Source organism: Prionailurus viverrinus, chromosome X (assembly GCF_022837055.1).
Source record: "Prionailurus viverrinus isolate Anna chromosome X, UM_Priviv_1.0, whole genome shotgun sequence".
In the NCBI taxonomy this organism is placed as follows: Eukaryota; Metazoa; Chordata; class Mammalia; order Carnivora; family Felidae; genus Prionailurus; species Prionailurus viverrinus.
Genome location: NC_062579.1, coordinates 112896149 through 112918591, shown reverse-complemented (window position 1 = coordinate 112918591; position 22443 = coordinate 112896149). Strand labels below are relative to the sequence as shown.

The following is a 22443-nucleotide window of genomic DNA, read 5'->3' as shown; positions in this document are numbered from 1 at the left end:
TTAAATCACACCATAATGTTTGCATCTAAAAATTCTTTACAGGCTAATAAGGCTTCATAAATGTTGTATAGACTCGATCAGTTAAAATCCTTTTAACGCTAAGGCCAAAACGAAAGGCTTGCTCCAGCTGATGAGGAAAAAAATGCACGTAACCCGTGCCTGAAGAAGGCAGAGGGGAAAAGATCCCTCCTCTCTCGGTTTTGGTCGTTTTGAATCGATTCGGAGATGCAAACAGTACATGATGTGATAGCGCCCCATGAATGCTTCAATAAATGTAAGAGGAAAGTGCTGCTTTCTCTGAAAATGTGAAAATTGAGGATTCTGAGTCTAATCTTTAACCCTAAAAAGAAACAGAAGGTGATGCATACACTTGTCTCTGCTGCCTTGAATTTGCAGAGAAGTTACTCGGGATGTTTTCACCTCACCTTGGAAGTCTTCCTTCTTTCAAGGTGTTGAATGGCTCCTGTGTCTTTATTAAATGAGGTGTGTGGCGGCCTCTACTGGTGCGTGTTTATAGAAGATGTTTCAATAGGCAGAAAAAATACTAATTTGAATTAAAAAGTTAGAAATCCACTCTTTCACTTAAATATATAAAAATATCTAATTTAGTGCAGAAAAGATATATTACAGGTCGTGTAATGCACTCTGGATCAGGAAAATAACCTAAAACACTGACCATGTTAGCGTACAATAATGATTTACGGAAGGGCATTAATTGTTCGATGCACTCTGATATTGGGTTAAATATATTTTATTAATGAATTACTAATCCCGACTGAGGCAGTCTGACCTCTAGTCCACTGTTAAGTCCCCTTAGTTGACTTAAATAAAATCACTTAGAACAAACCCAGAAGAAAGGAAATATTTTACAGTTAAATCTCTAAAGTCCTACAACTAGAATCATTTGATGACAGGCTGGTTTCTATAACTCAAGCAAACTGTACGTTGACTTCATATAGCTGACATTTTCGTCTATTTTACAGTGTTTTTAATTTCAAAAATACAACACATTAAAATAGGTCCAATTTATCAAAGCTAACAGCAACATTTAAGTAATGTACTTAAAGTGCAAAGGCACTTTAACACAAAGAAGTGTTGCCTGGCGGCTATACTTGGAAACTGAAGACAGAAATACCACATATCATTATTTACAAAAGAATGTATGGTCTCCAAGGGTCTTTGGAGATCTTCTACAAAATACGCCAAATATCCATTTTTAACATGAAAAGTTTGCTTACTCTTTCTTCATTCACTACAATCTCCTCTTCCCATTCCCACACACTGGAAAAAGAAAGGAAGAAAAAAGAAACAAAACCATCCATAGAACATACGGAAAAAAAAAAAAAAAACCAGAAACCAAAAAACCACGCACCGTAGAAAACACTCGTGTTCCGTGACGATTCCTAAGGAGAGAAGGGGGGAGAAGGCGGGGGAGGGGAGCGAGAGAGAAATAATTTAAAGGAAAACTTGGAAAAGCAGTATCATTGCTTCACCCCATCCCCCACGCATTTTCAAAGTCCCCCATTGATGCCGAGGAAGGGAGAAGGCAAACACACACAAAAGCCAATGTAGTGCTTCCAACAGTTTGCAGCAGCACCCTCGGCTGCCATAGGGTTGTAAATGGTTTCCCTTCACAGCTGACTGATTGCAGTTTGTTTTTCCAGAACTTCGAGGTAGTCTGGTTCGGACTGCGGCTTAGCTTGCAGTAAAGGGTGGTCGGGTTTTGACTGCCCCACAAAGCATTTCCTGGGAGTTCCGTACAAAACGGTTTTATTGATTCTGTCTTGGTTTTGGCGTCGAGATTCATACGCAGGGGCGAACTGCCTCTTCGGTAAGGTACAAAAGTTATAGTGGGCGAGTCCTGCGCTGGGAAGTTCCTTGACCCGCTCGGCGATGTTCTGGTACAGCAGCTCGGGCTCTCTGGGTACGGCCGGCTTTTCCAGCAACTCGGCGGCGCTTATGGTGTAGGCAAGCGTGGCCGGCTCTTCCTTTTTCTCGTCCAGGTTGCCATAGCTGAAGTCTTGCAGGTTGCGGTAGTAGGCTACCGGGTCTCCTTCCTTCTGCATGTAGATGGGGTTCTGGCACATCTGACCCACGGGGGGGGGGATGTAGTTGTAGACGTGGCCGTCCGTCTTATCCTGAGTCTCGCTGTTGTAGGACCCGTACTGTAGCTGGAAGGAGCTCACGTCGAGGCTGTTGGCACTCCTCGGGACGCTCGGCACCCCCTTTCTGCGTTTCAGGACGAAGACGAACAAGCCGGCCCCGAAACAGACAGACAAGATGAAGACCACAAGCAATCCTAAAATTAAGACGGAGAGTGGAACCTCAGTGTGTAGTTCGGGGTAGGAACTGGGGGCCACGCTGAGCGACCGGGGAGTGTCTGTGTTGTGATTCATTGACAAAACGGTTCCGTCCGACAAGTTCGGGCTGTCCGGACAGATGGCCTCCCGCCCCAGAAACTTCAGTATCTCCCCTGCGTGCTTGGCGGGAGATTCACAGGTCACCTCGTTGATGATGACGGGGGAATTGGCGTGTTCCGTCCAGTCCTTCAGCCCCATGATGTCGCAGGTACAGTCCCACGGGTTCTCCTGCAGGTCGATCTGAATGAACGCCGGGAGCTGATCCAGAACCCCCTTCACGGGCAGGTGGGAAAAGTGGTTGTTTCTCAGGTTCAGCCTGGTGAGGGCCGTGCCCCCGAATATGTTGTCAGGCAAGGAACGCAGCAGGTTGTTGTTGAGAAACAGTAGCTGGAGGTTGATCAGAGCATCGAAGGTCAGCGGTTTAATTTCCTTAATGACATTATACTCTAAATAGAGATACTGCAAGCTCCGCAGCCCGTGAAACATAGAAGGGTACAGCACTTCGAGGTAATTGCCGTTCAGATAGAGTCTGCGTAAACTGGTCAGGTTTGCGAAGGCACCCTCCTGAATGACCGCGATCCTGTTGTTTCCTAAGTGCAGCAGATCCAGAGAACTGTATTCTGAGAGGTCGTTCTTATAGACAGTCTGGAGATAGTTCCCTGTCAGGTAGAGTTTCTTTGGGCTGGTAGGTCTGGGCTGCAGGTCGGAGATGTTGGTGAACTTCCTTTCCTGGCAGTTGACGTTTAGGCCGTTGTCGGAGCTCTGAGAGGTGCAGACACAGCTACTGGGGCAGGTGAGGGGCACGGGGGACTTGGTCTGGTACACCATGATGGGTCCAAAGCTCTGCCTGTCCTTTGAGACAGTGACCCGGGGAGTTGGGCGATTTCTCATTTTGGGCGGCCGGCTGGCTTTGGGGGCCCTGGTCGGGTTGAGCGCAGGATTCACCGTAGGCGACAGCCTTTGGACGTGAGTGTCAGCGTGGCCACCCCTCTGACTGGCGTCCCCGGGGCTCTTTCTGGGACAGAGGTCTTGCCTGGTCAGTTGGGTCACATCCTTCCCGTGCAGTCTAAAGGGAGTCTCGCAGACGATCTCCCCCACGAACACCGTTATGGTGTCCAGCCAAGCCTTGAGAGGAAGTAGGTCACAAGTGCAATTCCACGGGTTTTCCTCCAGCTGGATCTCCATGATGCCTCCAATATGCTCAAGGACGCCGGCGAAAGGCATCACTTTCAGCCTGTTGCCTCTCAGGTCCAGGTGGGTCAGCAGGACGAAGCGGAACACATTGCTGGGCAGCGACAGCAGAAGGTTGTCATTCAGGATGAGCACTTTGAGCTTATTCAGTTTGCTGAAGGCCCCCGCCTCGATGGCACTGATGTAATTGTAGTCGGCCTGGAGGTACTCGAGGCTCTCCAGGCCGAGGAAGGTGTCTTCCCTCAGCACCTCGAGCTTGTTGTTGTTGAGGTGCAGCCTCTTGAGGGTCTTGAGGCCGCTGAACGCCCCGGTGCGGATCTCCTGCAGCCCGTTGTTGCCCAGGTGGAGAGTCACGGCGTTGGAGTAATTGACGAACTCGTTAGGGTACAGGCGGGTCAGGAGGTTTCCATTGAGGAACAGCTGGTAGATTCGATACTGGGGGGGCTGGAGCAGGCTGACAGTTGTAAATCCTTTGTTTTCGCAGTTAATATTCAGTACGTTTTCCTTCTCTTCGCACAGGCAGCGGATCTTGCAAATGTCTTTGGCAGTTTTGCGGCTCTCCGTGTGTAAGATCCCGGCCACGGTTAACACGCTGAGGAACCAAACGCCGCTCAGCATCTTTAGGCACCGTCGGTGTCAGTTCAGGTACCTACAGGCAAACCTTGGGGAAGGGTGCCGGAGAGAGCAGGATGCGGGGGAGAAAGAAACAAGGAAGCCCGATTAAAATGGCAAAGCAGGGGGGCGGAGTGGGAGGCAGGGACGATGCGGGGAGTGGGCAACGCGGCAGAATGAAATCACTGCGTTTCTCCAAGCGGTTTCTTCTCTCCTCGCCCTCGCCCCCGCCCCCGGCCCACCCACACGCGCGTCCCGGAGCACACATGCTTGCACCTGATTTCCCGGCGGGTCGCAGCCAGCCACGGAGTCATTAGTAATCGAGTTGTCCTACTAAATCCAGCCCATCTCCTCCTCCCCTGGGGTAGCTTGAAGAGATCTCGGGCGGCTCGCCCGTCTTAGGCTCGCGGCAGAAATTGCTTTACTTTTTTTTTTTTTTTTTAACTGCGCAAAAAGGGGGTGGGAAAATCAGGGGACTGGCGGTGGGGGAGGGGGAGAGGATGGAAGCGCCAAGGCAGCGCGGGGTGGGGGTTACTCACACATCAGGAGAAGACGGGACCCCTCTCCTCTGCAGTCCGCCAGTAGTTTGGCATCTTCGGAAAGAGAAGAAGAGCAAGGTAAAAGAAGACGCCGCTTCCGGGGGGATGCCCTGCTTTCCGCCGGCGGATTTAATTTGCCTGGGGAGGGGGGGGCGGGGTGCGCAGAAATCCGAAATCCGGCAGGCCGCAGGGGAGGAGAGGACGGCCGGGGCGGCTGCAGGCTGAGCCGACGGCGACCCGGGGGTGCGGTTGCGGAGGGAGGTCGGGGAGCCGGCCGGCCCGGGTGGCGGGCGGCGGCGGCGGCGGCGGCGGCGACGGCGACGGCCGAGCCTGGGCGCGCGCTTCCGATGCGCTGGCGGCGGCAGCAGTGCGCCCGACAGTTTGAATTTGAGAGGTTTTGCAGGCTCCCCCGGACAGGGCTGGGGTGACGTCACGCGGGGAGGGGGCAAGCGGCGGATCGAGGGCGCGCGGTGGGGGAGGGAGGGGCAGATGCTTCCCTTCCCAGCGAGCGGCTTTGCAAAGCTCGAATCCGGGCTGCGTCAGTTGCTTCTGAACTACTCCACCTCCAGCCCGGCGGGCGGCGAGCGGCTGGCGAAGCCCCTGGAGAGGGATTCTCCAGGAGGGGTCCCCGCTAAGGGGCTGCGACCGCCGGGACTCCTCCGGCCCCTGGCCCCCCGAGTGGTTTCTTCCACCTGCTACCCCTCCTGGCCATTCCAGTAGGGTCTCATTCCAAATTCCCAAGCAGAGGTCCGGATCTTGCCAGTGAGAGGGAGGGTGTGTGTGTGTGTGTGTGTGTGTGTGTGTGTGTGTGTGTGCTTGTGCGCGCGCGCGCGCGCGCGCTCATGTATGTGTGGGTGGGAGATGTGCCTCTTTGCTCCAGGACTGGGGCCCGCCTGCCAGCCTCCTAGATCTCCTGCCCCCGTGCTCTCGGTGCGGAGTGCGGTGTGTGCCCGCTCCACAGGGCCTGTGTAGGAGGGCGAAGAGGGGATTTGTGCCTTACATACAGAGCTTTGTTTCGGTGCTGAGAGAAGTACTTTCTGGGCCGTGACTGGCCAAACACACATTCGCCTGGATTCTGAAAGCCGGCTCAGCGTTAGAGACGAGCGGCTTCAGAACCATTCTCTCCCTGAGGTTTATAGTTAGCCAGAAGATGAAGTTTAAATGCGTGCTCTGCGCCTGCAGGAAGGAGGAGTGGGTGTCAGAAAGACACTGCCAGGCTGAGCCTCGCTCGGCTGGGTGTGGGAGCCCCAGCGCGGGCGCTCGTGGAGGGGCCTAAAGCTGCAGGCGACAAGGGCAGGGGAGCTAGAACGAAGGCAGCAGTGCGGGAAGGCCGGCGGCCGAGAACCGGGGGAGACAGGGGGAGAGGTCCCGCCCGACATCCAGTGCGCCTGGGTTCTGATCTAGCTCTGTGGCCAGGTTGCTCGCTTCTCTCTGCAACTTCGCATCGCCGTTGGCAGAAGGGGATGGGGCTGTACGGGCCCTTCCGGTTCTGACATTCACTCGGATTCACAGAACCTTTCCACGCCATTAACAGCCAGGTGTCGGCTTTTGGCCTCCATTATCCCGCTTCTCCTTAATGATCTTAAGGTCCCCTGGAACCGGGTGTGTCCCGTGTGGGGGTCCATTTGCAAGATGCCGTTATCTGCTACCGCCCGGGAGGGCCAGGGCGCCTCTGGCGAGTCAGGGAAAAGGGCCGATCAAAGAGAGGGGTAAATGAATCGACCCAGGGTGTGCCTGTCCCACAAAACACTCACACTTGCTTTCCCTGAGCGCTGCAGGCAGAGCTGACACAGGGTCCCACTGCCGGGCCGCATTTGGAACACAGACCAGCCCCACGGGCGGAATGAGCCGCTGAGGATGGAAAGCCCCCCGCGTCTCCCCTCCCACCTCCCTGTTCCGCTGGGGTCCTGGGACTCACTGTTCGGCCCACACTGGCTCTCTCCTCCCCAAGAAGGGCTCTGATAGTTTCTCAACTTGGGCAGGAAGGCAACCTGTGGCTCTCTGGCAGTCTCCTCCGGAGTTTTTCTCAGCCTTTCACGGCTCCCTGTTCTTTCCCTTCCGGGAAGAGCCTTGGACCAAACGTCATGCGCCCCCTCCCCATCCTGTAGTTCTTGCTTGGCCTCGGGGAAGATCCCGTCCTTCTGGGGCCTCAAGTTTTCCTTCTCTGTGCCAAAGGGCAACTCGGAGCCCAGCCGTCCTCAGCGGGGGAGGGGCAGCCCGTGAGTCCCCCCCCCCCCAGCCATGGCGGAGTGATGCAGTGAGCGATTAAGCTTCCTTGCATAGCAAAGGGGCATTTGTTTCGACATGTTGCTAAATATTAAATATACGTAGTTCCTAGAGAGATATGGCTTATTCGTTGTCGTTCATTTAACAAACATGTATTAATTAGGTTAATATTACATTGAAGCAGAAGCCAGCGTGAGAGCTGGACAAGACCTTTGCAATGAGATTCATTTTATAGATGAGGGCATTCCTCCACCAGGACGAGTGCTGAGTTCCTGAAGTTCAAGAATCCATACAATTAGAACCAGAACCCAGGGATTCGGAGTCCTGGTCCAGGACCTTTCCCCACAGCTCACCAGTGCTCAGTGTGAATTAGTGAAGGGCTGTCGGCCTCAACTTAGTGGTGTCTACCTAAATGTGTGCTTTAAGAAAAAAAGTATTTGGAAGTGAAATATCAAATATGAGTTGTAGTTAGCAAATATAGTAATTTCCTTCAAGACATTGATGAGGCTGCCAGTAGTCTTTAAGGACAGAGACTATTAAACATTTCAGAGAGAGAGAGACAGAGAAAGGGATAGATGGATGGGGGGGCAGAGCTTGAAACCCGTGAAAATGATAGAGCGAAGGAAGCGTGGTGGTAAGCTGGCTGGAGTTGGGTGGGGGGGCGACACTGGGAATCCTGAGACGGGGTGACAGATCTTCCTTCCACGGTCGGCTTCCGACACGGGTCGGTGGACTCTCCCACCACTGCTCGGTCTCCTGCCTGTCGCCGGGCTTCCGCGGCCGCTTTCCCAAACCCAGTTACTGAGGCCGAATCCGCCTCAGCGGGAGAAAGCACTTTAAGTAAGTTTCCGAACGGCCCCGCGTCTCGGGAGGAGCCGCCGCAGCACCTGCCGGCGACAGCGGGCTTTTAAGGCAGCGGAAAGGTCCTGGGTGAACTGGGAGCCCACGGGAGGCAGGGACGGACACTAAGATAAGGCAAACGCCCCCTCTCGTCGCTGGGGCGACAGAGCCACAAGCGGGGACTCCGTCGCCTCGGTCTCCCTCGCCTCCGAGTAGAGAGCCCGGCTCGGGTCGCCGGTGCTTCCACGGGGCGCGGGGAGTTGCCGGCGGGGTCACAGCCTGTGCCGCCCGGCCACCCGCCGGGCCTGGGGGAAGGGCGGTTAACGGGAGTCCCGCGGGCCTGCCAGGGAGGGGTGTCCGCGGCCCGCTCGCCCTTCTTCCCCCTTCCGCTACCCGCCCCCCCCCCCCCCACCTCGGCAGGTGCGGTTCCCGGAGGGCGCTTCCGGGCGGCCCGGGGGCGCCAGGCGAGTCCCCAGTCTCCGGGGACCCGGCACCGGCCGCTAGCCCAGCCCTCCTCGCCCTCCCCCGGGGCGGCCAGACGCCCGGTACCCGGAGCTGGGGCCCGCAGGCGCGACGGCCACCCGCGCTGCCCTCGCCCCGGGGCCCGGCACCGCGCGCCGGCGAGCGTTCTCCTCGGGAGCGGCAGCTCGCACCGGGCCGGCGGTGGCCCCGCGGCCGCGCGACGCCCGGAGCCCGACCACGCCCGCGCGGACCGTCTCGGAGCCGGCGAGCCCGGGCGGGCGGGGGTGGCCACCGCGGGCCGCCCGCACCGATCCCCCACCCCCGCCCCCCACCCCCACGAGGGGAGCCGGCCGGGCAAGGCTGGGGGCCAAGCGCGGCGCTCCCGAGTGCCCAGAACTTACCCGGCGAGCGCGCCACCCGCAGCTTCCCCCGGAGGCGCCCGCAGCATCGGCCGGCCGGGAGGCGCGGGAGCCGGCGCGGCCCGGGAGCGGGGGCACGGCGGCGAGCGCGGGCGGCGCCCCCAAGGGCAGGCAGGTCCCCGCTGGAGCGGCGCGCCGGCGGCCAGGGCTTCTGGCAGGAAGCGGGGCGGGAGCCGGCAGGGAGGAGGGAAGAAGAACGGGGGCGGGAGAGGGAGGTAGGGACGGCCGCCCCTCTCCCGCACTTATCAATCACCCTGCGGATCAAATGTCCCCGCCGTGCACCCGGGAGGGGGATGCGGCAGCCCACAAAGGGGCCGCCGCTCCATCGCTCTGACGAGCGCCGCGGAGCGCCGCTCACGCCTCCCGGCCCCTCTCGCCTGGAGCCCTGCCCAGCCCTTGCAGCTTCTACCGTGGGCTGCGGCTCCGACTCGGCCGAGTGAAACCGGGGATGGCACTGGGCCGGGACCAGACCCCGGGGGAGACTGAGACCACCGGGCGCAAGTTCCCGACCGGCGGAGGAGCGGCCGGACGCCCCCCGGGCCGGCGGCCTCCCCTAACTAGTAAGCGCCCAGTCCCTGGAGTTCGCAGGCAGATTTTAAGGACCCCCCGCGAGGGTGGTAAACAAGGAATTTCCATATAATATGGAGCCGGGCTGGACTGGGGCAAATGTGTTAACAAAAGCCAGCCCTTAGCAGCGCGCCAGTGTCTGTTTCCATCTGATTCTTTTTATTCTTCGCGACGTTGCCTGGATCGACTAGAGCGTACTTTTGGCCACCCCCTTGCCTTTTCTCCTTTCTTTTCCCTCTTATTAGTAGTCCAGGTGGTTGTGATTCGACTACAGGAAGGCGCTCAGTCAAAGAGTCGCTGTGGTTCAAGAGGGAGGTGCGGGTTTTCGCCCAGACCAGTGCGGTTTCCCCTCAAAGCTGCTTCCCCCACGGCCTCTCCCCTCGCCCGGGGTATTGGGATAAAGTTGCAGTTGCGTTAATTTCAGTCAGGGATTGGCAGTTTATCTGGATGGCACTAAGGCATTTCCCCCTCAATCCTGCAGGCCAGGGGCCTTCATTAACGCTCCCCCCCCCCCCCCCCGCCCCGTCCCCGTCCTTCCCATACCCCCTCCAGAGTCTGTAAAACCCCCATTGTTCAGAGTCTGCACCCGTTTGAGGATGGAAAAGGAGGGGGGCGATGAGAGGGGCATGAAATGAGAGCAAACATTAGCTCTCCTGCTAATGATCCTGCATTGGGGTTTGTGGGTTTTCAAGGTTATTTCCTGTACCCTGAAGCCAGGTTCCCACAGCACCGATTTCCACCTCATTCTTGTCCTTACCCTGGGGATTCTTTCTGCTTCTTCCCTCTCTTCGTGGCTTTCTTTTCATAATGGTTTTCCAAGGAGACCACGCGGGGCCTTTTCAAAATGACTGGTAATCTTCTACTGTGAATATATGCAAAGTTTACTTTAGGAACAGTCCAAAGAATTATCTTTTATAATCTTATCTCTGAGGTTTTAAGGATCATTCTTGGTCCTGTTATTTCATTCCTGAAAAAGACTTCTTGAGGTTTCCCTGCCATTCAGCTAAGCAATTCTAGAATAACACAGTTCTCGCATGTGCACATGGGCAGACTGTTGACAGTTACATATTCGGAAACATTGCCCCTTTTTATCAATATCCTTGCTTGGGCACAACACTAACTACGCTGTTTGCTACAGACTCGAGCAGTGGTCTGGGCATATTATTCCTAACTAGGAAAAGTTAATGCTGTTTCCTCTGTGTCTTTACCTCATCTCTGACTGTGTCATCTTTTCTTGTAGTTATTTAATGGGTGCTATAAACAACCACAAAACACAGAGCTAAGAGGCTATTCAAAGGCAGAAATAATGAGACAGTCATGCTGGAGAAAGGAGACAGTTTACTGAGAAGGGTCGTGTGTCTCTAGCCAAAGGGAACACGCACACAAAAGCCGTAACTTGTATACAGATTAGAGGAGGAACACAGCATCAATGATAAAAACCGACATTTTATTTTGATCGGGTAAAAACATGTAAAATATGGCATGCGTCAATTTTAATTAGGCTTGGACGCAAGGCTAATGTGTTTACCAGTCCTCCGCAAAGCATTTAGCAGCCTGTCTTTCCACCCGGGACCACACCAATGGTGAGATAAAAAGGGAAAAGAGCCGACTTCTTTTTGTCAGCATATAAATTTCAAGTAGGTGGGTAGCTGTTTCACAGGGTGTCGTGAACGCACGCACAGACAAAACGATGTGCAACACAGAACTTTCTGTGAGGGCTGTTGCACAGATGATTACAGTAGAAGAGAGCTTAAAGTGAGTGAGTTTTAAATGTATCAATTTTCTTTGAAAGTTTAAGTTTCCTTTTCTAAAAGTTTTCTGGGTTAGGGGAAAATTTCCTCATATAACTGAATATCAAAGACATGCATATTCATGTACCTATGTTAATGAATGAAAGTGGCCTTGTTAATTCTTTGGTGTAGTAGCATTGTAAATGTATCTGTGAGCTGTTCTCTGTTGATCAGTTCATATCACCAATGGGCTTGGAGATCCCCGATGGCAATGTGAGGAGGGGGGTAGAGAGAGAAAAATCACATTTTGCTGCGGTTTTTATCATTTCGTTCTAAGATTAGGGGGAAATCAGAAGTTGCACCTAGGCTGAATTAAAACACAAACGTGTGCATACATTTCTAAGATGATGCAAATGTTGCCCAATTACTAGGTGGCACGTAGTTTGAGAACGTCATTTCTACACCTTCTCCGCACCTGTCCAGACCTGGAAAACTCTAAAAAAATAAAACAGAAAAGACAAAGTAGAAACCTCATGCAGAGTCAGTAATTCTAAGACAGATGTGAGATCTTCTCAGAGAATACGATCTCTTTTGGATCAAAGGTTTCAAAGACGAGTTCAGAGACAAATTCCTAAAGTAAGAAATGCAACTCAGAGAACATGCCGTTAATACCAGTAATTATGGTTTAGAGGATATTGTAGACTTTGCTTCTGTGATGCTATTGAAAGTGTGGATATTTTTAAATTCAAGTCCATTATTTTGATGATCTTGGCAGGCATGTTGGCTGGGCTGGAAAAGTGCTGGGCCAGGACCTGAGTAGTTTGTCTCTTATTCAAGCGCACATCGAAACCCTTAGAGACCTGGGTTCAGATCCCACCTCTGCCTCTTACTTACGGGGGGGGGGGGGTGGGCCTAGAGCAGGCACCTGTCTGTTTTCCCATGTGTAAAAACTGGGCACTAGAACCTTCCACGTGGCGTCAGTAAGAATGGGATTTGTACAAAAGCCCTTGAAACTTGTGAAGTGGTACATATATGTGAGGGGAAATCGAAATGAGGGATTCCTAAACTCACTTCTTAAAATGAGTGAATTATCCCACACAGTGATTTTAGGGAGAAACCACCATTTTGATTTAAATCGGATAATAGAATCAGGGTTAGAAAGCTATTTATGATTCTAGTTGGAGCTATGTAAGTCAAACACTGAAATGGAAACTTAAAACCATTCCATCTTTTCCCTAAATTCTTCCAAAGGGTTGGATATTCGTATGCATATATGTATATGTGGGTATGGTATATGTATATATCAGGGTCTGTCCACCTCAGCACTGTTGACATTTTGGACCAGATAATCATCGGTCATGGGAGGTTGCACGTGTGACATGAGAGGTTTAAAATCATCCCCGGCTTCTGCCACTTTTCAGGAGCACCGCGATGCCGCGTGTATGTGAACACGTATATATACGTGCACATATGTAATATATATTACATATTATTATATAATTATATAATAACATATGTTATATTTGCGTGTATAAACACCTTACACTTACTTAACAAACAAATTGAAGGAACATAATATGCGTTACGACCTAGCAACGGAGCGAGAGCAAGATCCCAGGCTCCCTGACACCCTGCTTTGCGATCTACTATACCCTGCAGCCTCCCGTCTCTTACGCCCCAAGTACCACCAGTAGAGACAGGCAATGCGTACTGGTGCTGTTCTTCATGAAGATGTGTATTTTCCTTCATGACCCAAGACGCGGTTAGGGGTTGAGACCAGAGTTTCTGCAACCATATTACCCCGGTCAGAGCCATGCACCCTGAAATATTCTATTGCTGTTTATTTAAAAAAATTGCTGGCCGTGGCCTGTTCAGTTGACTTGGTGAGTGACTGATAGGTTGTATCTCAGAGGTTGAAAACCACTGACATTCTGAATCAGGAAGGAGAGGAAGGAAAAATGGGACCAAACAGAGAAGGGGGGCAGTAAAGAAGTGATTGGGGGTGCAGAGTTACAGAAATGAGAAAACTTACTGGTGCTCAACCAGTCCTTTCAAGTGTCACCTAGCCATGGCATCTGGTCCCTAAGGGTTCTAGATCTCCGTCCTTATCGGTTGAGCAGAGTGATTCATCAGTAAGAACCATACTGAAGCTTACTGGACTTGGGAATGAATATACATGGCAAAAGCCACAGATTTTACAGATAAGTCTTGGGACAGTATTAGCAGGTATTTCATTTATCCTGACACATTTCATCCCATTAATCTCAGTGCATCTGGAAGTTCTATTTCGGTCCGGAGTTACGACCGAACGCGTTCAGGAGGAAGCCAAATTTATTGCGTTTGAACAGTATAATGCAGTTGAGCCTGTGTGCTAAGTTCTGTTGATTTTATTTACGTATTTATGTTGGACTGGTATAAATACGTGGCAAAGTCTGTGCCGTGGTAGAGAGTTTCATGCTGACTCTGCCGGAACATTCAAAACCGTCTGCCCGCAAGATGCCCGGGTCTAAAGAGTTACGTGCAGAAGAGCGGCTACTAAGGATTTGCATGAAGTACTTCTGATTTTGCAAAAAAGTCCCCATTTGCAAAGAGGACGAGGCTATTAACATTCAAAAATAGCAAGGAGGCACACACCAGATCTACCCTGAAGTTGTGATTTGCACAAAATGAAGCAAGGTTTAGACATTGTGGGTTCAGGGGGAAGGTGAATGAGATCTAGAAAGTAAATAGAATCATTTCCAAGTAATAGCTGAGTGCGGCGTTCAACCGTCATCACAAATCAATGAGACGAGAATGGATTTTTTTTTTTTTTTGCCTTGAATCTCGATGAGTTATTACTCAGATGTGGTATCGGTTCTTTTTTGCTTCCTTCCATTTTTCCTCTCCCAGGAAGTTTCCTAAATGACATTACCGTGACACCCTTATTCACCTGATTATTGTACGTGAGGTCACCTCTAAGTCCATGTAATGGCCCCAGGATGTTTGGCCAACTTTTGCATCTGTCTGTGGCCATACTGCGGTTCCTGGGCAAATTAAAAAGAAAGAAAAAGAAAAAGCTTCAGATTCCATGACACTAAATATCCCCGAAGCTCTCTCCGAAGAATAGCCCAAAGTCTATCTGGAGTGGAGGAGGCACACGGAGATTCTTGCAAAAGCCCTTTGGTGCGACCCCAGGAAACGATGACAAAACTAGCGACATCATCGTCCTCAGATTTGTTCCCCATCCCGGGCGTCACCACAGCAACTAAAATACAGTAGTAGGGTCAGTGTCACTCTCTTAATATTTTGAAACGAGGCAAAGGAAACTCATTTCTTGCTACACATCAGTGCTTCAGAATAATGAGTTCAGTATGCTGATCCCTTAGCTGTTTATACAAAGACCTAGTTGGCACAGGTCAGGAAATGGCGCTGTTTGAACTAGATAACTTACTTGCCATCATTTAAATATACTGAATTGTTTTCTTTTAATGCATTTTTCCATAGAAATACTGATACTTAAGAAAACGTGTGCAGTGTTGCTAAATGATGAATGCTGCTTATTGTTTGTAGCAAGGAAGGACAGTTGTCCGTGAGATCGTGACCTGAGCCGAAATCAAGAGTCGGACATTTAACTGACTGAGCCACCCAGGCGCCCCTCTGCTCACGATTTTTTAAAAAAATATTTATGTAAGTAATTTCTACTCAACGTGGGGCTCGAGCTCACGACCCTGACATCAAGAGTCATATGCTCTTCCGACTGAGCCAGCCAGGCGCCCCTCTGCTTACAGTTTTTGTCAACTATGATCACTCAACCTAAGATAACTTCTGTCTCTTGAATACAAATAAATAGTACGTAGCAATTTTAGATAAGCCTGAGTCCCTCCTCTAAAGTTCCAGTTGCTTGGAATTCAAATTTATGATTTACTCAAGGGTCTGAACAGATCTGCTATGATTTACATTGATAACATTGGGGTGTTTTAGGCAACAGTGAAATCGTTCATTTATTACCCCTGCTATGGCCATTAGCCAAGTTCAATCATGAGCTATAGTAATGATATTGATCACAGGCCACCTGGCTTCATCAAATTGTGCTTCTCCACTGATTTTTAAGTAAGTGGTTTATCTGAAATAAAGTCCTAGAACACTAATGAATCATAATACCTATATGGACTTAAAGTATCCCAATTCTTGATCCATTTTCAATATTGGTATTCAGTAACACCTTAAATAATTTTTTGATCCATTTTCAATATTGGTATCCAGTAACACCTTAAATAATTTTTTTAAACCTTTCTTTATTTTTGAGAGACAGAGAGAGACAGAGTGTGAATGGAGGAGAGGCAGAGAGAGAGGGAGCGAGAGAGAATCCCGAGCAAGCTCTGAGCTGTCAGCACCGAGCCCGATGCGGGGCTCCATCTCAAACTGGTGAGATCGTGACCTGAGCCAAAGTCGGATGCTTAACCGACTGAGCCACCCAGGCACCCCTTAAACAATTGTTAAAAACCACTACGATATACTAATATAACAAATATTCTATGCAGAAAGTTCTGAAAATACAGGGGAGTAGGGCAAGTGATCTACAATTAAACCTTGCAGATTTACAAAGCTGCTTTTATGCATGTTCAGTTGTCATCTTTCACTGACATACGAAAGTAGTCATCTTTAAGGATTTTTCTACTTGTAAAATGTCCGTGATTATTTTGGGTCTAGACGTCGACTAGAAGCACTTGATAGCCTAAGAATTTGTGGTTTATATGTACATCTGCCTGCCTTCCTTCCTCCCCTCTCCTTTTTCCTCTTAAAGCTGATCTGGGAATTCCTTCATCCACAATTAGATGTTTCGTCAAAGAAAACGATCAGCATGCAGGCAGCAGTCCACATCTAGGAAAATGATTACTTGGAATGGGCCAGCACCACATAGAAGTCTCTACAAGAAAGATACCATCGCGATCGTTGTTCTTCCTTGAGTTGTCTGTAGACTAGATTTCTGGGACCCACCCCAGACTCACTGAATGGACTTTTCTGAGGGTAGAGTCTGGGAACCATATTTTTATAGGACTCTCAGGGGAATCGGATGCAAATTGCAGAGCCAATTCCAGTCCAACGTCTTCATTTTATAAATGGGGAAACTAAGGCTCACGGAGGTGAAGTGGCTTCTTCAAAGTCACCCAGGCAGAGCCTAGGGCAAAAGTCAGATCTCCCAACTCTCACGCAAATGCCTCTGCTTGGGGGGTTGGTGTTTCGATGCTTCAGGTTTAAAATTGTATTTTTTCAGTGATAATCAGCATTAAAATGTAATGCCACAAATACACTTCGGTTCTGAATCGTGTTCCAGTAATGCCCATAGAAAGTGGCTTGTTGTTGGGGCGCCTGGGTGGCGCAGTCGGTTAAGCGTCCGACTTCAGCCAGGTCACGATCTCGCGGTCCGGGAGTTCGAGCCCCGCGTCAGGCTCTGGGCTGATGGCTCAGAGCCTGGAGCCTGTTTCCGATTCTGTGTCTCCCTCTCTCTCTGCCCCTCCCCCGTTCATGCTCTGTCTCTCTCTGTCCCAAAAATAAATAAACGTTGAAAAAAAAATTAAAAAAAAAAAAAAAAAAAAGAAAGTGGCTTGTTGGTCAGTCACATGAAGCGATCCCATTTTATTTCAAACCCATTTGGCTAAGACTTGATGGCTCTTTATTTGTGCTTTGGGTGACAAACTCTATAAAATGCAATAAAATGCTTGATAAATACTTACTGAATTTCAAAAAAGAAGAGCACAGACCTTGGTGTTGAGTTGGAAAAGATTTCCTTTATGACCAGCGTATAACGCTAAACTCTCGGACCTGATGGAATCCGAAGGAGCTTACTTTTCGTGTTATCATTTACTGGGTCTACTGAACCATTATGAAGATACTGCAGGGAGACCAGTGTCCATAATCGTTTTTCTTTTCTTTCTTTCGCTTTCTTCTACATTTCCAAATTTTGAGTAAAGTTCTATAAACCCTTCAGAAAAAGAGTTCGTAAGTATGGAGGCTGAGGACGCCGTGTGAGGGCTTGAAACTCTCTTGACCTATAAGTGTCAACTTCAAGAAAATTTCTGCTAGAAACTTTGAAGATAAAATAGAACGTCTAATTAACATTTAGGAGAGGAAGATATATATCCATTTCAAGTAACCTGACCTGGATTTCAGCAGCAGGATCTCTTCTTGACACATTTGTAACTCATTTTAATTGCTAATAGGTACTGTGTGTACACACGCAAGGCAGGATGGGACTTAACCTCTCAGACTTCCAAAGGTGAATTAACTTAAAATTAAACAATACATTTTTGTGGGGAGACATTTCCTTCGGAATCATCTACTACTTGGCCGATTGACAAGTGCCAATTATCCAAGAAAGTTGAAAGGACTCAGGCTTCTTCTGTATTACTATAATTATTTTCAAGAGAAATCAGGTGACTTCATGGCCAGGCAGTGTGGATGGCAGAAACCGTATGGGCTTTGGGGTCATCCAGAACTAGGTTTGAATTCCAGCTCAGCCATCTAGCCAAAAGTATGGGCACAGGCCAGTTACTTAAATGCCCTGAGTCTCACTTTCCTCTTTCGTGGAGTCTGGGTAATGATGCTGACCTTGTGAGTGTTGTGAGAAACATAGAAGAGGGCCGCCTGGGTGGCTCAGTCGGTTAGGAGTTCGGCTCTTGATTTGGGCTCAGGTCATGATCTCACAGTTTGTGAGTTCGAGCCCCACGTTGGCTCTGTGCTGACAGCACGGGGCCTGCTTGAGATTCATTCTCTCTCTCTCTCTCTCTCTCTCTCTCTCTCTCTTTCTCTGTCTCAACTCCCAAAAGAGAACTGACCTTGCTAGTGACTTCAAGTGATGAATCGGAGTAAGTTTAGCCCGGTGCCTGTCAGTGCCCTTTTGTGTTCTCTCTCTTTCAGGGCCACTTGCCCTCAGAATATGGCTCACACTGCCTGGAACTGGGGGCTAAATTCAATTCAGAAATCACCACCGTGAAGTTCACCTGTAGCCATAGACCTAACCAATTGATTGAATTCAAGGTTCATAGTATGAAGCTGATATTTTGATCTCTGCATATATGATACCTCTGTTTACTTCTCTACTAGGTAGGAGCCCACACTGGATTTGAAAGGGTGAACAGCAGGGCACCTGGCTGGCTTCGTCATTAGAGCACGTGGCTCTCGATCCAGGGTTGTGAGTTCAAGCCCCAAGTTGGGTGTAGAGATTACTTCAAAATAAAATAAATAAATAAATAAATAAATAAAGGAGTGAACAGCTATCACTCCTAAATCCACAACGATAGACAATTGATAAATTATAGCTATTGTTATCAGAGGAGCATTTGACTGCACCCCCATGATTTCTATAGGAATTTGGTCCCGCAATACCAAAGGTCTGCAGCCTAGTGCACTCTTGATGGGATACCACCATATGCTCTAATTCTTCATTAACTAATTGGGAGGAAAAAATGTCCTTGACTGTCTTATTTAAGTGAGAAGCATTTGGCTCATAGTTTGTCTAAATTGAAATTCTTTCTACAACTTTAAAGCAAGAAGATATACCATGTTTGATGCTCCCTCCGGGTCAATTCTGCTTGGTCATACATTGTATGCACTCCTTTTAAACTCAGAAAACGTCTGATATATCAAAAGTAACTGGATTTAGAAGTATTATCATGGCAGGACCAGCGCTCCTAATATAGCTTCCCCTGGTGTGTGCGTGTGTGTGTGAGAGAGACAGACAGACAGACAGAGACAGAGAGACAAGAGCAGAGCAATGCAGAGACTAGCATAGCAAGTACCTTTGTTCCCGTCACCCAAATTAACGATGTAAAAATGACCTAAAGCAAATCTGAACAATATTACTTTTTTAATGTTTATTAATTTTTGAGAGAGGTGGGGAGGGGCAGAGGGGGGGGGGGCAGGGAGAGAGGGAGACACAGAATCCGCAGCAGGCTCCAGGATCCCAGCTGTCAGCACAGAGCCCGACGCGGGGCTCGACCTCACAAACTGCGAGACCCTGACCTGAGCCGAAGTTGGACACTTAGCCGACTGAGCCACCCAGGTGCCCCTGAACAATATTATTAATATAAAAATCAATATAGGAAGATTCCGGTGAAGTCCTCTCCCTGAAGGCACCACATTGATGTATATGTTCGTGTCCCTTTTGTATGTCTTTACAAACACACACACACACACACACACACACACACACACACACACACACATTTATCCATGGACAATATATACACTTGTTTTGTGAGAAAACACACGTGTCACTTTTCATTTTTCTAATTTAACATTTTTTTAAAACTTCCCATGTTGATGCATAGGAATCTATTGATTCAGCTTAACTGCTATATAATAGTCACCATGTGAATATATCAAATTATATGTATCAGTTCCTTAATTGATGGGCATCTAAGTTGTTTCCAGGTTTTTCCTGAATGTGCAGAAGCCACATCCTTGTAATCAACACCTTTGCTTCCCACTCTGTCTTCAGTGTTCTGAGTAGGTGCTGGTTTTTCTTCTGTGGTGCAGACTTCTAGTTCTTTTTCTCCATGCAGTCTGATGCTGTTTGTAACAAGGTATCTAGTTATTTTATTCATTGTTTACTTTTTTTTTTTAAAGTAAGCTGTACGCCCACAGTAGGGCTTGAACTTGTGACCCTGAGATCAAGGGTCTTGTGCTCTCCTCGGCCGAGCCACTGGAGCCCCGATGGTTTCCTTTTTAAAAATGGCTACCTCCCCCATTAGGAATATAACGTATTCTCAAGAAAACCTTGTTGAATAAGTGAACGAAATGAAAATAACGAATAAGCGACTTCTTTTAAGGTGAACTCTCTGCCAGAAATCTCTTCCGTCCTTCACACAAATAGACTTCTGGCACGTCTGTTCCATGGCTTAGCTAAAAATACCCAGACCTGTCTGGTTCCCCATGGTAAATGTGGCTTAGATTGGAGCTCAGATTTCTGCTAGATGTGATATAATATACCAAGAACCCAGACCCCATATAGGCATGTCATTTCCCTGAATCTTAGAGTCACTGGTAATAGAAGGGACTGTCATTCTCTGTGCATATAAAGTTTTCCTTAGGAGTCTTAACACAGGCCTTAAGACAAGCAAAAGCTAGCAGCCTTTCAGTGTCTGTTCTCCATCGCTGGCTGGTCAAAGAAGCCAAATTTTCATTCCAGCACATCGTGTGCCACAATAAAGGCTATCATTACCAAACTTCTTTGTAGCTAAGCATGACTCTGTAACTGAGTTCTGGTCAATGAGAATGGACGTGTCATTTGGGAGTTCTGGGAAGTCTTTTAAGGAGCAGGGGATCAGGGCCCCTGGGTGGTTCACTCGGTCAAGCACCTGACTCTTGATTTCGGCTGACGTCTTGATCCCAGGGTCCTGGGATCAAGCCCTGTGTCGGCTCCTGGCAAAGCACGGTGCCTGTTTGGGATTCTCTCTCTCTCTCTCTCTCTCTCTCTGTCTCTGTCTCTCTCTCTCTCTCTCTCTCTCTCTCTCTCTCTCTCCCCCTTTCCCCTTTCCTCATGCTCTCTCTCTAGTCTTTGTGGTCCAAGGTGACTGCAGGAATGGAATCAAAGTAGGACAGAAAAGGGGATCCACTCTTCCTTTTTTTTTTTTTGTCTTAGAGAGAGAGAAACAGATTCCCAGAAGGTGCTTAGGTTCCTAAGGACCAAGTAGAATCATCATAACAGCCCTCAATTGTTTACCTGTGGGCTTTTCTTTTAATGTGAGAATTAAAGTTGTATAGTCAGGTGACACTAATCCAAACAGATACATTTAGCTAATATCAATATCATGCTAACAGTCTTGCCATTTAAGAGTAAATGTCTAGGGGCGCCTGGGTGGCGCAGTCGGTTAAGCGTCCGACTTCAGCCAGGTCACGATCTCGCGGTCTGTGAGTTCGAGCCCCGCGTCGGGCTCTGGGCTGATGGCTCGGAGCCTGGAGCCTGTTTCCGATCCTGTGTCTCCCTCTCTCTCTGCCCTTCCCCCGTTCATGCTCTGTCTCTCTCTGTCCCAAAAATAAATAAATAAACGTTGAAAAAAAAAAAAGAGTAAATGTCTAGACACCCTGGTACAGCGGCCAGTTAATAGGCTGTGTAAACCGGAGCAATTTACTCTCAGGACTTAATTTTTTTTCTCCTACAAAACAACAGGATAAGCTGAAGACCAAGATCTTTGTCTGCTAGAGAATTCCGTGACCATATCTAAATACAATCACTCAGGATTGTTGAGCTGCCATTAGTCAGAAAGGAAGCCTGTCTTTACAGTTTGGCAAAAGCTCATTAATTGGATTTTTGGGGATCATTTGAATGTGGGCTAGGCTGAAGCTTATCTTTGTACTGTCTAAAAAAACAATCCCTAAACAAATCTGCAGGGTAATTGTTGGCTTACTTTAGAAAACAACCGCTTTCTAATTGAAAGTTGGCAGCTTCCTATTTGCAGAAACAGTTAATGTACTAATTTTAAATTATTTTTAAAAACCCATTTACTAAAATAGTCTGACTGTGGGGTGCCTGGCTGGCTCAGTCAGTGGAGCATGGGACTCTTGATCTCAAGGTTGTGAGTTCGAGCCCCGCGTCGGGTGTAGAGATTGCTTAAAACAAAATCTTTAGAAAAATAGCCTGACAAGAAATTACTAATGTTATTCACATCATAGTGAGATGGTCCAACACTGAACCTCAGTTTTTCTGATTTCATGAAGACTGGAAGCAGAGACAAGGCTGCTTTTCAAAAATTGCAGGATAGCCTCCTGGGGCTGGAAGAGCAAAATGGGGAATGCGCCTTTGGATTTGGAGTAGGTGGTCTTTCTCTTTGTTCTGGAAGGAATTAAGTGCAAGCACTATTGACATGCAGAAGTAAGCTGAGTGCTTACTCTTTGTCCTTAGATATTGGAAGCAATCTAAGTGTAAATAATTCAGAGTGGAATACTAACTTATTCTAATAATGCAAACGTTTACTTGGTGGTGGAGGATGGAGGGGTGGCAGTCTGAACCCTCACGGAGGTCTGGGGATTTTCCACTTCCTCTGGCATGCCCTGGGACACAACCTGGGAACTGGGCGGGGGCGGGGGCGGGGGGGGGGGGCGGGGAGGAGGGTTGGGGGGAGGTGATGGGAAAAGAGGCAGTTGAGCTGCAAGAGAACCTCCATATTGGGGTATGTCCTATGGATTTGGGAAACAACAATGTCTGATACTGAGCTAAATGTTCCTTTTCTGCATTATAATATTCTTTTTTATTTTATTTTTTATGTTTATTTATTTTGTTTATTTTGAGGGAATGAGAACAGGGGAGGGGCAGAGAGAGAGAGAGAGAGAGAGAGAGAGAGAATCCCAAACAGGCACCGCACTGTCAGCGAGGAGCCCAGCGCATTGCTAGAACCCACGAACGTTGAGACCGTGACCTGACCTGAAGCCAAGAGTCAGACGCTTAACCGACTGAGCCACCCAGGCGCCCCTGCATTGTAACATTCTTATAAAATTCTTGTTTCAAGCACGATGTGTT

At 49.0% G+C, this 22443-nt stretch overlaps 1 protein-coding gene across 5 annotated transcripts; it reads right to left on the bottom strand.

Annotated features, from left to right (window-relative positions):
* Nucleotides 1–1630: 1630 nt before the first annotated feature.
* On the bottom strand, nt 1631–8719 carry SLITRK2 (SLIT and NTRK like family member 2). Of its 5 annotated transcripts, XM_047843042.1 has the most exons (4): nt 6621–6887; nt 4703–4756; nt 4440–4607; nt 1631–4212 (listed from the first exon to the last, which is right to left on the bottom strand). In XM_047843042.1, exon 4 carries the CDS (start codon nt 4167–4169, stop codon nt 1632–1634), a length of 2538 nt encoding a protein of 845 aa, XP_047698998.1. In that variant the 5' UTR covers nt 4170–4212; nt 4440–4607; nt 4703–4756; nt 6621–6887; the 3' UTR covers nt 1631. The 5 variants fall into 5 exon arrangements, with proteins under 5 accessions (XP_047698998.1, XP_047698999.1, XP_047698997.1 ...); XM_047843043.1 differs by lacking the exons at nt 4440–4607; nt 6621–6887 and adding an exon at nt 8632–8719; XM_047843041.1 differs by lacking the exon at nt 4440–4607.
* Nucleotides 8720–22443: the final 13724 nt, after the last annotated feature.